The 14,270-nt window shown below is 37.3% G+C and overlaps 1 protein-coding gene across 1 annotated transcript in view; it reads left to right on the top strand.

Annotated features, from left to right (window-relative positions):
* LOC5566807 (arrestin domain-containing protein 3) overlaps positions 1-5,349 on the top strand; it is a 52,619-nt gene extending 47,270 nt beyond the window's left edge. Inside the window, exons 8-9 of the mRNA XM_021846881.1 lie at positions 2,117-2,231; positions 4,401-5,349. Coding sequence (XP_021702573.1) covers positions 2,117-2,231; positions 4,401-4,636 — 351 coding nt within the window. The 3' untranslated portion in view covers positions 4,637-5,349. The remainder of the gene's footprint in view (positions 1-2,116; positions 2,232-4,400) is intronic.
* The last annotated feature ends 8,921 nt before the right edge of the window (positions 5,350-14,270 follow it).

The following is a 14,270-nucleotide window of genomic DNA, read 5'->3' as shown; positions in this document are numbered from 1 at the left end:
CCGTTTAAACGATTGTACTGAAAAATATGTTTTTTTTTGTAAAAATCACACAATTTTCCGTGGAAATATGCAATTTTTAACAATCTTCGTCTCTCTTTTACTCTTTCAAGAAATTTGCAAACATCAAGGCTAGCAAAAGTCAAAATTCCATTCAAGATATAAACAGTACAGTGTCTCATAGCAGCCAAATGTGCAGTCAGTCTAAACTAAGCTAAACTCAATTATTTACAAATTGATCTCTAGCAAACATACCATCATACACACATACATGTGACCCTCCTAATCAAACCCAAATCCAAATTAAAAAAAAATGCGGTAGTTGATACCCATCCAAACAGCGTGAGAAGAAACAACGCTTACTACTGAACCGTCGAAGCTGCTAACGAAAACATTGGTGCAATGACTTATTGTTATCCACATCATCACTTTTGCAAGAAAGTGACATTTCTTTCAGATACGGCAGCGGCAACACGGTATGATATAATCAGTATTACAACTGCCGAAAAGAGGCCTCCATACGCTGCTCATACCGCCCGGATTTTGATTTACCACGGTGCACCGCGAATGAATGCCCTTGAGTTGTCCTACAAAACTTCAACCTTGTTCGGTTGACCAAAAATAAGTCGATTTGAAAAAAAACTAATTTTACAAAATAACAGGTTTTTCTCGATTTGAAACATTTTTCTATCCAAAATGATCATTCATATAACGTAAAGTAAACATGCCAACGATTGTAAGAACGATAAGTGTTATGTCTTGTCTCGCGTCGCGTCTTGTATGTGTAAACATGCCAAATTTCATACAAATTAGTGCATTTTTACTATCGCTATTCTTCTTCTTCTTTCTGGCTTTACGTCCCAACTGGGACAAAACCTGCTTCTCAGCTTAGTGTTCTTATGAGCACTTCCACAGTTATTAACTGAGAGCTTTCTATGCCGATTGACCATTTTTGCATATGTATATCGTGTGGCAGGTACGAAGATACTCTATGCCCTGGGATGTCGAGAGAATTTCTAACCCGAAAAGATCCTCGACCGATGGGATTCGAACCCACGACCCTCAGCATGGTCATGCTGAATAGCTGCCCGTTTACCGCTACGGCTATCTGGGCCCCTACTATCGCTATTATAGCAGTTTAATTAATTTTGTATTTTTTATATATTAAATCATTAGTGGTTATTTTGTACCACTTCTCCCTAATATAAAAATCTGAAATTTTTCGAAATATATTCTTTTATATAGGAAAACAACTCCTGTAAATTTCAGCTCGATCGGAGAACATCAATACAACCTCTCTAGACAAGGCGGTTGCGGTACTCGCAAAATGGCTCAAATTCAAACACTACCCCGAAAATTTTTTTTTTCGAAAATTTTTGAAACGGCATATCTGGAATACACCTCAAATGAAAGCCCATGAGTTACCCTACAAAACGTCATATTTAGTTTTTTGACCTAGTTCAGTTGGTAAGAAAAAAATCAATTTGAAAATCACTAAATTTTTTATGAAAAACTCTTTTTTCTCGATTTGAAGTACTTTCAAAATCCATATACCATGCCAATCTCAAAATATAAACGTAGAGTATTCATGCCAAATTTCAACAAAATCCGTGCACTTTTACTATAGTTATATCAGTTTTGGTGATTTTGCATGTTTAGTGACATGAAATCATTGGGGGTCATTTTGTCCCACTTCCCCCTAATATAAAAATCTAATATTTTGCAAAACATCATCTTTTATATAGAAGAACAATCCCTGAAAATTTCAGCCTGATCGGAGAACATCAATACAACTTCCCTTGGTTGCGGTTCTCGCGAACTGGCTCTTAAGGATATATGACGTCCACGTGTGCTTAAGAACAGATTTTATATCCGTTTATAAATTTTGAGTAGCTTTACTTCTCTGTTGACTAACTCGTCACACAGAACCAGCTGTATGAGAAGCTAACCGCAAACGAAACCATACAGCAATCAAGGACCACAAGCCCTAACGCAACATATTTCTGCTTCTCAAGCATTCTAACCGCATATGATAGCCCAATAGACACACCGAATGGTCACACAAGCATACAAACATGCTCTAAAAAGCCCTTTTCTGTTCTGGTTCTCTCTCATTTAGGCATGCTTGGAATTTGAGAAATCTGGAGATGATTTGCAAATCAATTTCCCCATCACCATTGGAACGGTACCATTCCGAATACCGAACAGCAATCTGCAGCCACACATAGGATACGGTAAGGAAACAGATTGTGTCTGTGGTAAGAATATACATCAAATTGGTCTTAATCATAAAAAATGTTGAATATTCAACGTTTAATCTTCATTGATTTGGCTCTATACTATCGCCCTCTTAAGACCTACAGGTACATAAATAACTTTTTTGTATGCTAACTATGTCATATATTTTAGCATAAGAGAAACAATAGCATTCAAAAAAGAGAATCAAAATAAGAGTTGAATATTTTGTACCTTTCAATTTCATATTATATCTTGGCAGATACATTAATTTCGAAGCTATGACAAAAGGTCGAATTTACAGAAGATCGAGAAACAAAAGTTCGAAGAATAAAAAAGAAGGGAAAAAAGTCGAAAATCTGTTTTAATAGAAGAGAAAACTTCCCACCAAGCGAATAGTTTTTGATCTTTTGTCCTTTCGACCTTCTGGCTTTCGATTTTTTGTCCATAAAACGGTTTGAATAAGTAAACAAATTTCGAAAATTTGGAGAAAAATACAAACCACAGTTAGAGTTCTCGATTATCTATGGAATAGCAATTCTACTGATTATATGTTCCATAACTAGATCGTATCTAAAATATCGACCTATGGAGAGTTGACTATACATAGTGAATATTTTTGTCTATTTTGCTTGATAACTTGGGGCCTTCCTTAGCTGAGTGATTAGAGTCCGCGGCTACAAAGCAAAGCCATGCTGAAAGTGTATGGGTTCGATTCCTGGTCGGTCCAGGGAAGACGAGAAAATTTCCATTACGAAAAGATCCTCGACTAGTGGGATGCGAACCGATGGCCCTCAGTTTGGTATAGTTGAAATGCAGCTGCGGATATTTGGACCGTAAATAGTTTGAAACGCAATGAGCATTCTAACTTCGTGTGCTTAGAAGTGCTTAGATGAAAAAGAATAAGTTAAAAATCGTGTGTAACAGAATATTCGGGGTAATGAAATTCGAGTTCTTGATTTTCGGAGTACTTGACCATTCGGGATATTGATTTTCAGGGTAATGGTAGTTTGGAAAAATGTTATAAGATCGTTTTATCGACTTTATCTAAATATCTATTAAGTAATTTTATATTTTATATGTTACGAGTTGTTGTTTAAAATTTATCCCATACAAGTATTTTCGTCTTTTTATTGAGAAGGTTTTTATTGCTCTCCCAGAATTGATCTCTACACATTTTCATTTTTTTTTATCTAAAAATCATCCCCAGGAGATCGATTTCGCTTAGTTGGGGAATCACTGCACGTCGTTTGCGCATAAAATTTAATCCATTCGTTCTAAGGCTACAAAGGACTGGTACAATCAATCAGCAAATGACAACTGTATCAACCTTGTGGTACGTTTTTATTAGTTGCCTGTTGATTACGTTCTAACCACAGACTAGTAAAGCTAAAAACAGTCGACATGTCTCAAAGCTATCATGCTTGCATTATTATTAGCGAAACCGCAGACATGCAGACATAACATTTTCACTGCCAATATTGTATTACATTTTACAAAAAAAAAGTTTGAAATAACCACAGACAAAGAATATGATGAATAATGTTTTTATGGTTGTTCGTCTCCCATTTCCCTGATGGATATTCTGCTAACGCCCATGGCGGTCATACCTGATACTTTATGCCCATAGTAATAAAAGAAATGTTAATTATAATAAGATTCTAGGCAGTCTGAGAATCGAACCCACCGAACCTCCAGCATGACAGCTTTATAGCCACGGACGTTACAAGTAGTTTATAGAGTTGATGAACTGGGCATAAAGTATATTCGTGTGCCACACGATATACGAATACATAAATGGTCAATTGGCAAAGAACGATCTCAGTTAACATCTATGCAAGTGCTCATAAGATCACTAAGCTGAGAAACATGCTCTGTCTCAGTTGGAACGTTATTCCAAAAAGTAAAAGATGAACTAGAAAATTGTACGAATATTTTTTAGAAGGACGCTTAATAACTTCTTCCTTGAGATATTTTGTGTGCTTATCTCCATTGCCAGAGTAGATGACCATAAAAGTTATACGCACACAGATTGTGACATTCTCTCGAAACATTCTCTATGCAACATTTTTGCCATAGGCCAATCGGATATAGTTTCCTTGTTCACAGCAAATTTATATTCAAACACCATGCTCTACTTTCACTATCACTTCTTCTTCTTCTCACAGACGTTGCCATTGACCACGTGGAAGGTGGAATTTATATAGGACCGGAATTCCTGCTGGGGGAAGTGTACGACGGATGCAACGTTAGCGACAACGAATACCGCGACCTAGCGCCCCTCTACCGCCCGGTGTACCTCACGGTTGTTCGTAGCTCCCAGCAAATATCGGCCCGTGCTGTTGGTCGCGCTAATCGCAAAAAATCCTGCGACGTGGAAATCGCTGAAATACACCGGAAATGAATTGACTCACCGAGGTGACAGCGGAGCAGAGGTAAACATGACATAAACCACCTATGAAAGTGGAACCGCCCTCCTGCCTAGATATATGTGCTTGCAAACACGCACCGCAACCAGTCATGTACACGTGTATAGCTATTCCCTGTCCGTACTATCAGCCTCACCAAAGAGGGTCGTTCATAAACCACGTGGAAGTTCGTAGGGAGTGAAGTCATAACCTTTATGAAACATTAATTTTTGTTATGGACAAAATTCTACTAAAAGAATGAATGTGAGGTGCACACAAATTGATTTTACGTAATCCATCAACAGCGCCTTTTATCCATCTGAGGAGTCAGACCTCTTATCATCCACTCACTTTATTCATTTTACGCCGCATTCAAAAACCATGCGTCTCCATCACACACGGTAGCGAAATAAACTGCCGCACACGTAAACTTTAGGCGAGCAATAAATGTATGTGAAAACCAGTGCCCCAAATTTAAAGTAAAACAAACCCGTACGAACTGTGGATTCAGCAGTAGCACGAAAACATAAAATACCATGCCCACACAGTTACGGATCACCCACAGTGACGGATCACTTTGGCGTTCAACATCGGATAACTCGCTCAAAACATAAACGTTGACGTAAACCATATTTTTCCCATGTTATACTATTTGTCTTCTACCATTTGTAATGTAAAGCACAACATTCAACCGCTAAATAAAGGTGTTTTTGACAAATGTTTAGTTGGTACCACACAGCTATCATTATATGGTCGTTTTCTGTAAGAAGTGCCGTCAGCATTCATAAGCTCAAATTCAAATGTTATAGCATGTTTTATGCTCGTTCGCTTCGATTTAGTATGAATTCATCTTTGAAAAACATTTTACTTGAATTTTCATTCAAAATACCGAATATTAGCACTTCTAACTAGTGATCCATAATATGGACCAGGAAATGATTGTTTACCACGGTTATGGATCACTTCCAAAGAATGTAGATTTCTGCTATTTTATGCATTGGATTCGACATTTTTTAGACAATAGCACTAAGGATAAAACTAATAAAACATCAAGGTTTGTAAATTTCATATTTTAGCAGACAAAAATGGGTGGAAAACTTGGTGTGGAGCGGAAACAGTTCATGTCTCAGTTATTACAATGCAGTATCACAATAAAAAGGGCATTTTACCCTTGTTTCCAGCTCTAACACTGCTATTTTTTGCAGTAATATATGAAACATTGTTAACTTTCGCCATACCATGCAATACAGATGCATTGAGTTGAAAATATCTTGATTTTGCGCACTGATCCGTAATATGTCACAATTTGATCCATAATATGAAAATTGATCCATAATATGGTTTTCAGGAACCGACACAATTTTTAATTTTTATGCAATCCTATGTAAATATTACACCCAAAACAGTTTACTAACCGAAGTTCCAATTTGAAACGATTCGATTCGTGCTTTTAAATTACAATTTAACGTTTTTCATGTCGTTTTATTGAAATTTATAGGTTGGACTCCACACTATTTGATCCATAACTGTGGGGTCATGGTACATTATAAAATATTATAAAGAAAAGGAAAGTCATGTTATTTCCAGGATTCAGGTTGCAATTTTTGCTATGATAATATGAGACAAGATGGATTACGGGGTAACATAGGGTACTTTTGTTTCTGGAATTAGATGCAAAATGGACACATTTAGCGAATGCTTATTTTTTACCATAAAAAGGTGATACTTTTCAGCTAACCTAAATTAGTATCTCGGTTCTATTGAAGAAGTAAGTGTTGATACATTCATGGTGATGAATATCATATCAAATGTCGGAAAAATGAGTTAGAAAATCGGATCAAAACTACGGCTGATAAAAAGGTTCTTCTTCTTCTTGGCATTGACGTCCTCACTGGGACAGAGCCTACTTCTCAGCATAGTGTTCTTATGAGGGAACGTAAAAGCCCTCTTCTATCAACTTGTCGAATGGTCGGACAAAAGGAGTATCCCTAGCAGAAAAGTAGAAAAAAAAGTTGGCACCCCTCGAATTCCGCCAGCTTCTGAGTTATAAGTTTTTCGCGATCGCGGGCGCACCAGACGCCATTATTTTGTATTTTTCGCAATCGTATCAAATAAATATGTGAAACAGATAAAGTATGTTTGGTTGTTACATAAATTTTATTTATTTTTATTTTTCATTTATGTAACAACCAAACACATTTTACCTGTTTTACATACGATTGCGAAAAATACAAAATAATGGCGTCTGGTGCGCCCGCGATCGCGAAAAACTTATAACTCATGAGCTGGCGGAATTCGAGGGGTGCCAACTTTTTTTTTCTACTTTTCTGCTAGGGATACTCCTTTTGTCCGACCATTCGACAAGTTGATAGAAGAGGGCTTTTACGTTCCCTTACAACTTCCACAGTTATTAACTGAGAGCTTTCTTTGCCAAAGTTGCCATTTTTGCATTCGTATATCGTGTGACAGGTACGATTATACTCTATGCCCATGGAAGTCAAGGAAATTTCCATTACGAAAAGATCCTGGACCGACCGGGAACCGAACCCAGACACCTTCAGCATGGCTTTGCTTTGTAGCCGCGGACCACTCGGCTAAAAAGGCCCCATGATAAAAAGGTATCGGGGGAAAATAAACACCCTTGTGTAATTCAATGAACACATTCCAATGAATTTTGTTAATTCTATTAGATGAAATTCATTCAATTCATTCAATCATACTAGCAAGAAGGAATCTTTCTGGAGACATTACTTTGCTCAAAAATCAATTTCTTCCACCACCTTGATATCAATTTGAAACTAAAACAAAGTTGAAGCCAAATTTAAAAGCTTAATTTTTAAATATTTTTGTTTATGCCTTGAAACAATGTATATATAATACAGCACTAACACAGGCTATCGAGTGTTTTTCGATTGTGTTTTATTAATGATGTATTGTCGAAGAAAAATATGATATCCATTTCATTCGGTACGTTCATTACAGTCCTAGGAAAGATGTTTCGGCCAAACACAAACAAACACGTCAAATGAAAGCCTTCAAACATATAGAAACTGAACAAAAACCTTTTTTCCGCAATAAAATTGGCGATGGGCAAAATGGGCCTGTTTCGGTTACGTCTAGAACTTCGATTCCTGAATTGGCCATTCACATTGATTTTTTATGAACTTGTCAAATAAGGTGTACAGCAGTAACAATTTGAAGATAGCAATTCAATACGACGAATAAGAGAACAGCTATTCATGAATTTGTTTGCTATTATTTAGCTCCATGTTGGATTTTAGCCCTGAAAGCTTTCGCTAAAATCCCAAACAAAATTAGCTCTAAAGAGATTTGTTTCTTCAGCAACTTTTTTAATTGGGTTTGAAGAATGGGTTTCCACTATTAGTTAATATGTTTGTCTTTACAATAAAGTACTAACGTGTTTGGAATATTTTTCTAAATTTGTTCATAGTAATTTCCATATAAACCTACATCGTTTTTGCCCCACCTCTTAATCATCACTGAAAAAGCTGCAAATTTCACAGCACGCTATTTTTATTGTAAAATAAAAAGAGTGTGCTGTGAAATTTCCAAACTTTTTTTAATTTTCGAACCGCCCTAATGTTTACATTACCTTTGAATGAAAATGGACGAATAAATCAATGTAGCCCTATCATGTGAATGTGGTTTATTGAACACAAATTGCTTCACGCTGATTTGATTTATAAGACAAGACAGTTTATAATTCATTAAGGCTAATTAACGTTAAGGTCAAAACCGGAGCTTCTACCCTAATTCGCCTACGCTCTCAAATAAAAGACGTCCCTCTAAACGCATGATATTTTGCATGCTGATACCTCCCTAATATGAATTCAGTGCCCGTTCGATTTTGGCAATATGCCAAAAATGTTTATGTTGTTTAAATCGAACCACGCAAAAATCGAACGGTTATTTTTATTAAAACTTTCATCACCGTAATAATGACCACGAAATTAATGAGTCTTTTTTAAATATGATAAGCCTCAAAAAGGCCCACAGAAACATTGAGATGAACAGGATTGGTGACTAACCCATGATTCATTATTTTTATATGCATTTCCGTGCTGCCAAAATCGAACGGTAAAGTTGCCAAAAACAAACCGTACCAAAATCGTACGGGCACTGTAGCACCTAATAATAAAATTTTGATTAAATTGCTACCTTTTTGAAAATTTGGCTCAAAAATTTAATCCTGATTCTATTCTAATAATTTAATCGACCAAATTTGGAGATGAGAGCAGTAATAGAGCAATAATCTCTTTGCAACATGATGAAAAAATAAAACAAAAAACGACTATTAATGTCATTGTTTAAAAATTTGGGATCACCTTTCAAAGTATGCAGCCACTTTCAAGATAAGAAAGTGATTTGCTAGTTGCATTTTCCAGTTTTATTTCTGGTAATGACGAAACGAGTCGATGCCGGTTATGGACTCCGTAAAGGGTGTCCATGATGAAATTGCCACACACAAAATTGATTCGCAAAACTTGAATTTTCATCCGATTGCCATCAAATTTTCAGGGATTGAAAAATAACTATTAAACTTCATTTTACCATTTTACTCGTATTTTATTTACAGTCCATACGCAAATGCCCGCACCTTGGCCTTAATTCCGGCCATAATATTCTGCACAACCTGTGAATCAAACGTCTTTTAAAAAGGTGCTGCTTCATAATCGCCCAGTACTTCTCGATGGGGCGGAGCTCCGGAGTGTTGGGAGGGTTGAACATTTTCGGCACTAAACTGACGTTATTGTCCGCATACCACTTCAACACGTCCTTGGAGTAGTGGCCTGAGGCCAAATCCGGCCAGAAGATTGTTGGGACGTTGTGGGCCTTCAGGAGAGGAAGCAGCCGCTTCTGGAGGCACTCTTTTATGTACACCTGTCCGCTCATCGTGTCCTGGGTCACGAAAGGTGCACTCCGCTTCCCACATCTTCTGGGTTCGGACATGCTCCGGAACGCTGAACTTATTCTTGGCCGTGAAAAACAGGTTGCCGGGGAAGTCGGCCTTCACATATGTTTCGTCGTCCATAATGCAGCATTCCACTTTCGTCAGCATGTTGAGGTACAACTTCCTGGCACGCGTTTTGGCGGACTTGTTCTGCTTCTCGTCGCGATTAGGGGCCTTTTGTACCTTAAACGTTCGAAGCCCAGCCTTCTGGGAAAAAAAGTTCGGCTTAGGTGCAGGTTCTTAGCCACATCCCGAACGGAGGCGTTCGGGTTTCGGTTGAAGGCCCCAACTACGCGGTTGTGATTTTAGGTGTTGTACGGAATACTTTTTCCTTCACTTCTGGGATTCCGATCGCTGGTCAATCGTTACTCGAACCGCATAATGCACTATGAACTAAATACTCCCAAATTTTCATTAAATTCTATCCAACGGTTAAAAAGTTAGAGCAATAGGATAGATTGAATTTACAAAACCAATACTCTACGTGGTGTATTCATATCTAATAAGTAATACCATTCATTATGCCATACGTCCTTATGTAAAACGTTCGCATGCGAAACGGGCTACTCTTGCATTACGGAGCCGGTATCATTTTATTATTACTTTCAAAATGAATTTTTCAACATAACACTCTAAATTGTTTGAAGATGTTTGAAGGCGGGAATGCGAAACGACTTTCAATCGAAAGTGCATTGGGACAGAATAAAGGTGAAAAAAAACTGCTAGCATTGCAAAAAAGGATTTCAAATATGCACAAAAAGATCATAGAAAAATTGATGCCATATTCTCATTGTTTCAAAGACAATTCTCAACATATTTCGAATCTTTTATCACTTTTATGTCCGTAAACTCTTTATCTAAATAGTTCATATCACAGTTATTTTTTTGTTTGTTTTTGGAAAAATGTAGTCAAAAAATCAAATATTTCAGTTTTTGGAAACCTAATTTTTAGTTGATGAGCAGAAGTTTGATAAGGTTCATTATTGGAATCTTATTTTAAAAAATGGGTTCGTATACTTATCTGTTACTGATTTAAGAACTTTTTATGCTATTCTAATGCCTTGAGCCCATCGATAGAATCTTCCGAACATCAATTTGAATAATCAAGTTAGCGGTAAAAAAACTCCATAAATTTTATTTGTCGAAAAACCAAAATATGTAAATTATCAGGTTTCACCGTTTCTTCCCCACCAAATGGATTGAATATCAATGGATATCTGGAGCTACCATGGAATCGTGATGGTTCAACAAATTACCGATTTAAAAAGATTCTAAATGAAACCCTGCTTATTGCTTTGAATATGGAAACGGTCAAAATCAGAGATGTTTATTTAAGTGAAAATCATAACATAAACTCGAAGCAGAAGAAAAGTTTCCATTTAATTGCAATTTATAACATTTAGGTTAGTTCTTTTTGTGATTCTAACTGTAGCAATTGTACGGATTTTCATAAATTGCACTTCCTACAATCACGACGCATTATTTCAAGAAGCAATTATAAATAGTGTTTTAAGAAGCAAACTTAATGTAATAAAACCGGATTCAGCTAGGAACAATGAACACATAAATTTAGTGTCACGCGTTTCAGCTCATAGAAACAAATGTTGTGCTAACATCGTATAACCCGTTATATCTGGATATCGAAAAACCCTCAAGAATGAAAAAAAACCTTTGTTTAGTCATGCTGCAACTCGTGTTGATCATGATCTGTTTTATTCGATTAAGATGATAATATAGCAGCAAGTTTAGGTTGGTCGTTAGTCTGTAGAATAACATTTTAAGGCAAATAAAGTCATATTTAAAAAACTCATTGGTTATTATTGGTTAATAATAAGAAACTCTATAAACTTATATATAAATACATCGTTTTAAAATGTGATTAGCATACGTATATGAACTAGTTTTCTTCTTATAATTTAATCTTTGTTGAAAGAGTCAGACCGGAAAGCACTCGGTGTTTTCGAGCGTAAAGTGCTGCGGACAATACTCGGTGGGAAACTCGAAAATGGTGTGTGGCGCAGACGCACTATCACGAGTTGTATCAAGTGTACAATGATTCGAATATTATCAAGCGTGTAAAATACGGCAAACTTCAATGGGCTGGTTACTTAGTGCGAATGTCGGAAGAAAGAATAACGAAAATAATATTCAGCAGGGAACCAGGTAGAGGACGGTGGCTTCGGGGAAGACCACGAATACGCTGACTGTACGCAGTGGAAGAAGACCTGGCGACCCTAAACGTTCGGGGCAACTGGAGAAGTTTCGCCCAAGACCGACGAAGAGCTCTGCAATACGCCCGGCAATGGCGTGACGCTACGCTGTAGCCATCAAGGTATCAAGGTAGGTATATTTAATCTTTGTAATTGACATGTAAGTATTATGATCATTCCTGCTTCTTCTTCTTCTTATTTTTGTCATTACTTCCTCAGAAACAATGAGGTTTGAATATTTCCAGAACATGTATGAGGAATTACCTATACCCAGACACCTTCAGCATGGTTTTGCTGTGATACTTACATTATTGACGTAGTATTATGCCCTTCTTGTGCTACCCGAAGCAATGGTGCAGGTGACCTTGTGTTTTTCCGAAACAATCGGCTGCCCTTCTTCAGTCTCAAGCCTCAAGTCTCAAGGGTGGGATTATTAATACATTTAATGTAATTTAGTTTAAATTTTCACCTCTATGGTTTCGCATCATGCGTTTTACACAGTGTATTCTGTGCTTTTCGCCTTTGGCGACTTTTAAGAGATACCGATTTGGTTTTTGTTCGCTGTTGATCTTTTTCGTTCTGAGATTGCGAAAAGCTTAATCTTGCTTAGTTTGGGTAGTGACTACGGCTAGGATAGCTTAGTTAGATCAATCTTCAGCATAAAATGTCAGCAACGATCAATCTTTGTAGACTCATGCAAATGGTACAGCTCAAGTGGAGCTAGTTCAATTTTAAACCTTACTTTTGTTTGCTTTTATCTAGGAAACCTAGTGGACCCAGTTTTTGCTACTTTCAGAAACATGAAATGGCAATTTCGCGTACCATGCCTCGTGCATGCGTGCTCGTAAATAGCGCTGACGTCGCCATACTCATTTCTGAGTTAACAACCAGAGATGTATGTGCTGTCACAATTGATATTTCTGTATGTGACCTCAATAGGAAATACGTCTTTCGTTTTGTGGTGTATTTACCACATGATGAATCATCCCCAATGGATGATTTCAAACGAGTTGTTGTTCACTGCCTATGAAAAGGCCTTCTGCTGATTGTGGGCAATGATATCAATTTGAGAAGCTCCAGTCTGATGGAATGCTTAAGTAGTTCAAATCTTGGATTACTTATTGTAGGAAATCCTCCAACCTTCATGGTATCTGCTAGAGAAGACATAATGCTCTGTTCGAATAGAATCAGTCACGAGTTGACGAATTGGCATGTATCAGATGATGAATCATTATCTGATCATCGCTACATCTCTATATGAACATAAGAATGTAAATTCGCAGACTTTGCATTTGTTATACTCCACAAACTGGGAATTGGTTATGACCAAATTCCATGGATTTTCTTCGTCCATTGGAAATCCTAGTGATTTGGATGTTTCCAGTTCCGGTAAATTGGGACACAATTACCCTTGCTTCGAGTGATCTCACAATTGCTTGTCACTTTGCTTATAGGAAATGTTCCTCACAACTCCCTTCGCGAGATGAGTGGACGTCTGTACATTACTAAGCCATCCAAAAGGGTGGCTAAGTATTTAACAAATCTGTCAAAGCAGAATTGCAGTCGCTTGGTTACAACCTTGACTGGCCACTGCCGACTCAACTATCACATGGCAAATATTCAGTGTGTTGATACATTTGTTGTTCCAATTATGGAACTTTTTATCACATGATATGTAAATGTCAATTTTTCGCGTAATTGCGATTCCAATTACTTGGTAAACACTTATTAAGTGAAACTGATTTCAGAAACCTGAATCTTCAGGACCTTCTGGTATTCTTAACCCGCTGTGGTAACGAGCTATAGGCTTTCTTTACGCTCATGCGTTTTGCAGTGCCCTTTTTAGGGCGCTGTTCGAACCCATTGTGGTATGGTGCTACATGCTCTTAATTCGCTTATGCGATTTTCCATCTTCAAGGGACCCCACTCCTATTTCCTCCCATCTTAACCTTCCCTTTCCTCTCCCATTGGGTAGATGATGAAATAGGCTCAAATATGGCGATGGCACAAATCTCCCAAATGGCGGGGAACGTGCCTCTGGAGCCGGCCTTCTGATACCTTCTGATTAGTTTACAAGAACTAAAATTCACGAGATGGCAAGAGCAGAATGAAAAATGAAATCTATATTGAAAAATATAGACGATCCTATAACATTTTCCCGAATACCATTACCCCGAAAACCATCACCCCGAACCCATAACCCCGAATACCATATTTCCCCGAATTGATTATAACCCAGAATATTATTGCCAAAATGAGGATTCGATAAATGAACACCAAATATGGAATATCAGCTTAAGGTTAAGTACGATTATTGTCTATAAAATTGTCTCTAACACATATGCCAAAGATAACCTGAAGCTCCGGGAATGCGAAACTGTCCCTTAGTAGGACGAAGTATTTCCTACTTCAAAACATACTTTATCGATTGATTTTGATTTGAACTCA

The sequence above is a fragment of the Aedes aegypti genome, chromosome 2 (assembly GCF_002204515.2).
Source record: "Aedes aegypti strain LVP_AGWG chromosome 2, AaegL5.0 Primary Assembly, whole genome shotgun sequence".
Lineage (NCBI taxonomy): Eukaryota > Metazoa > Arthropoda > Insecta > Diptera > Culicidae > Aedes > Aedes aegypti.
The sequence above is the reverse complement of the archived record's forward strand: the minus strand, read 5'-3'. Positions and strand labels throughout refer to the sequence as shown.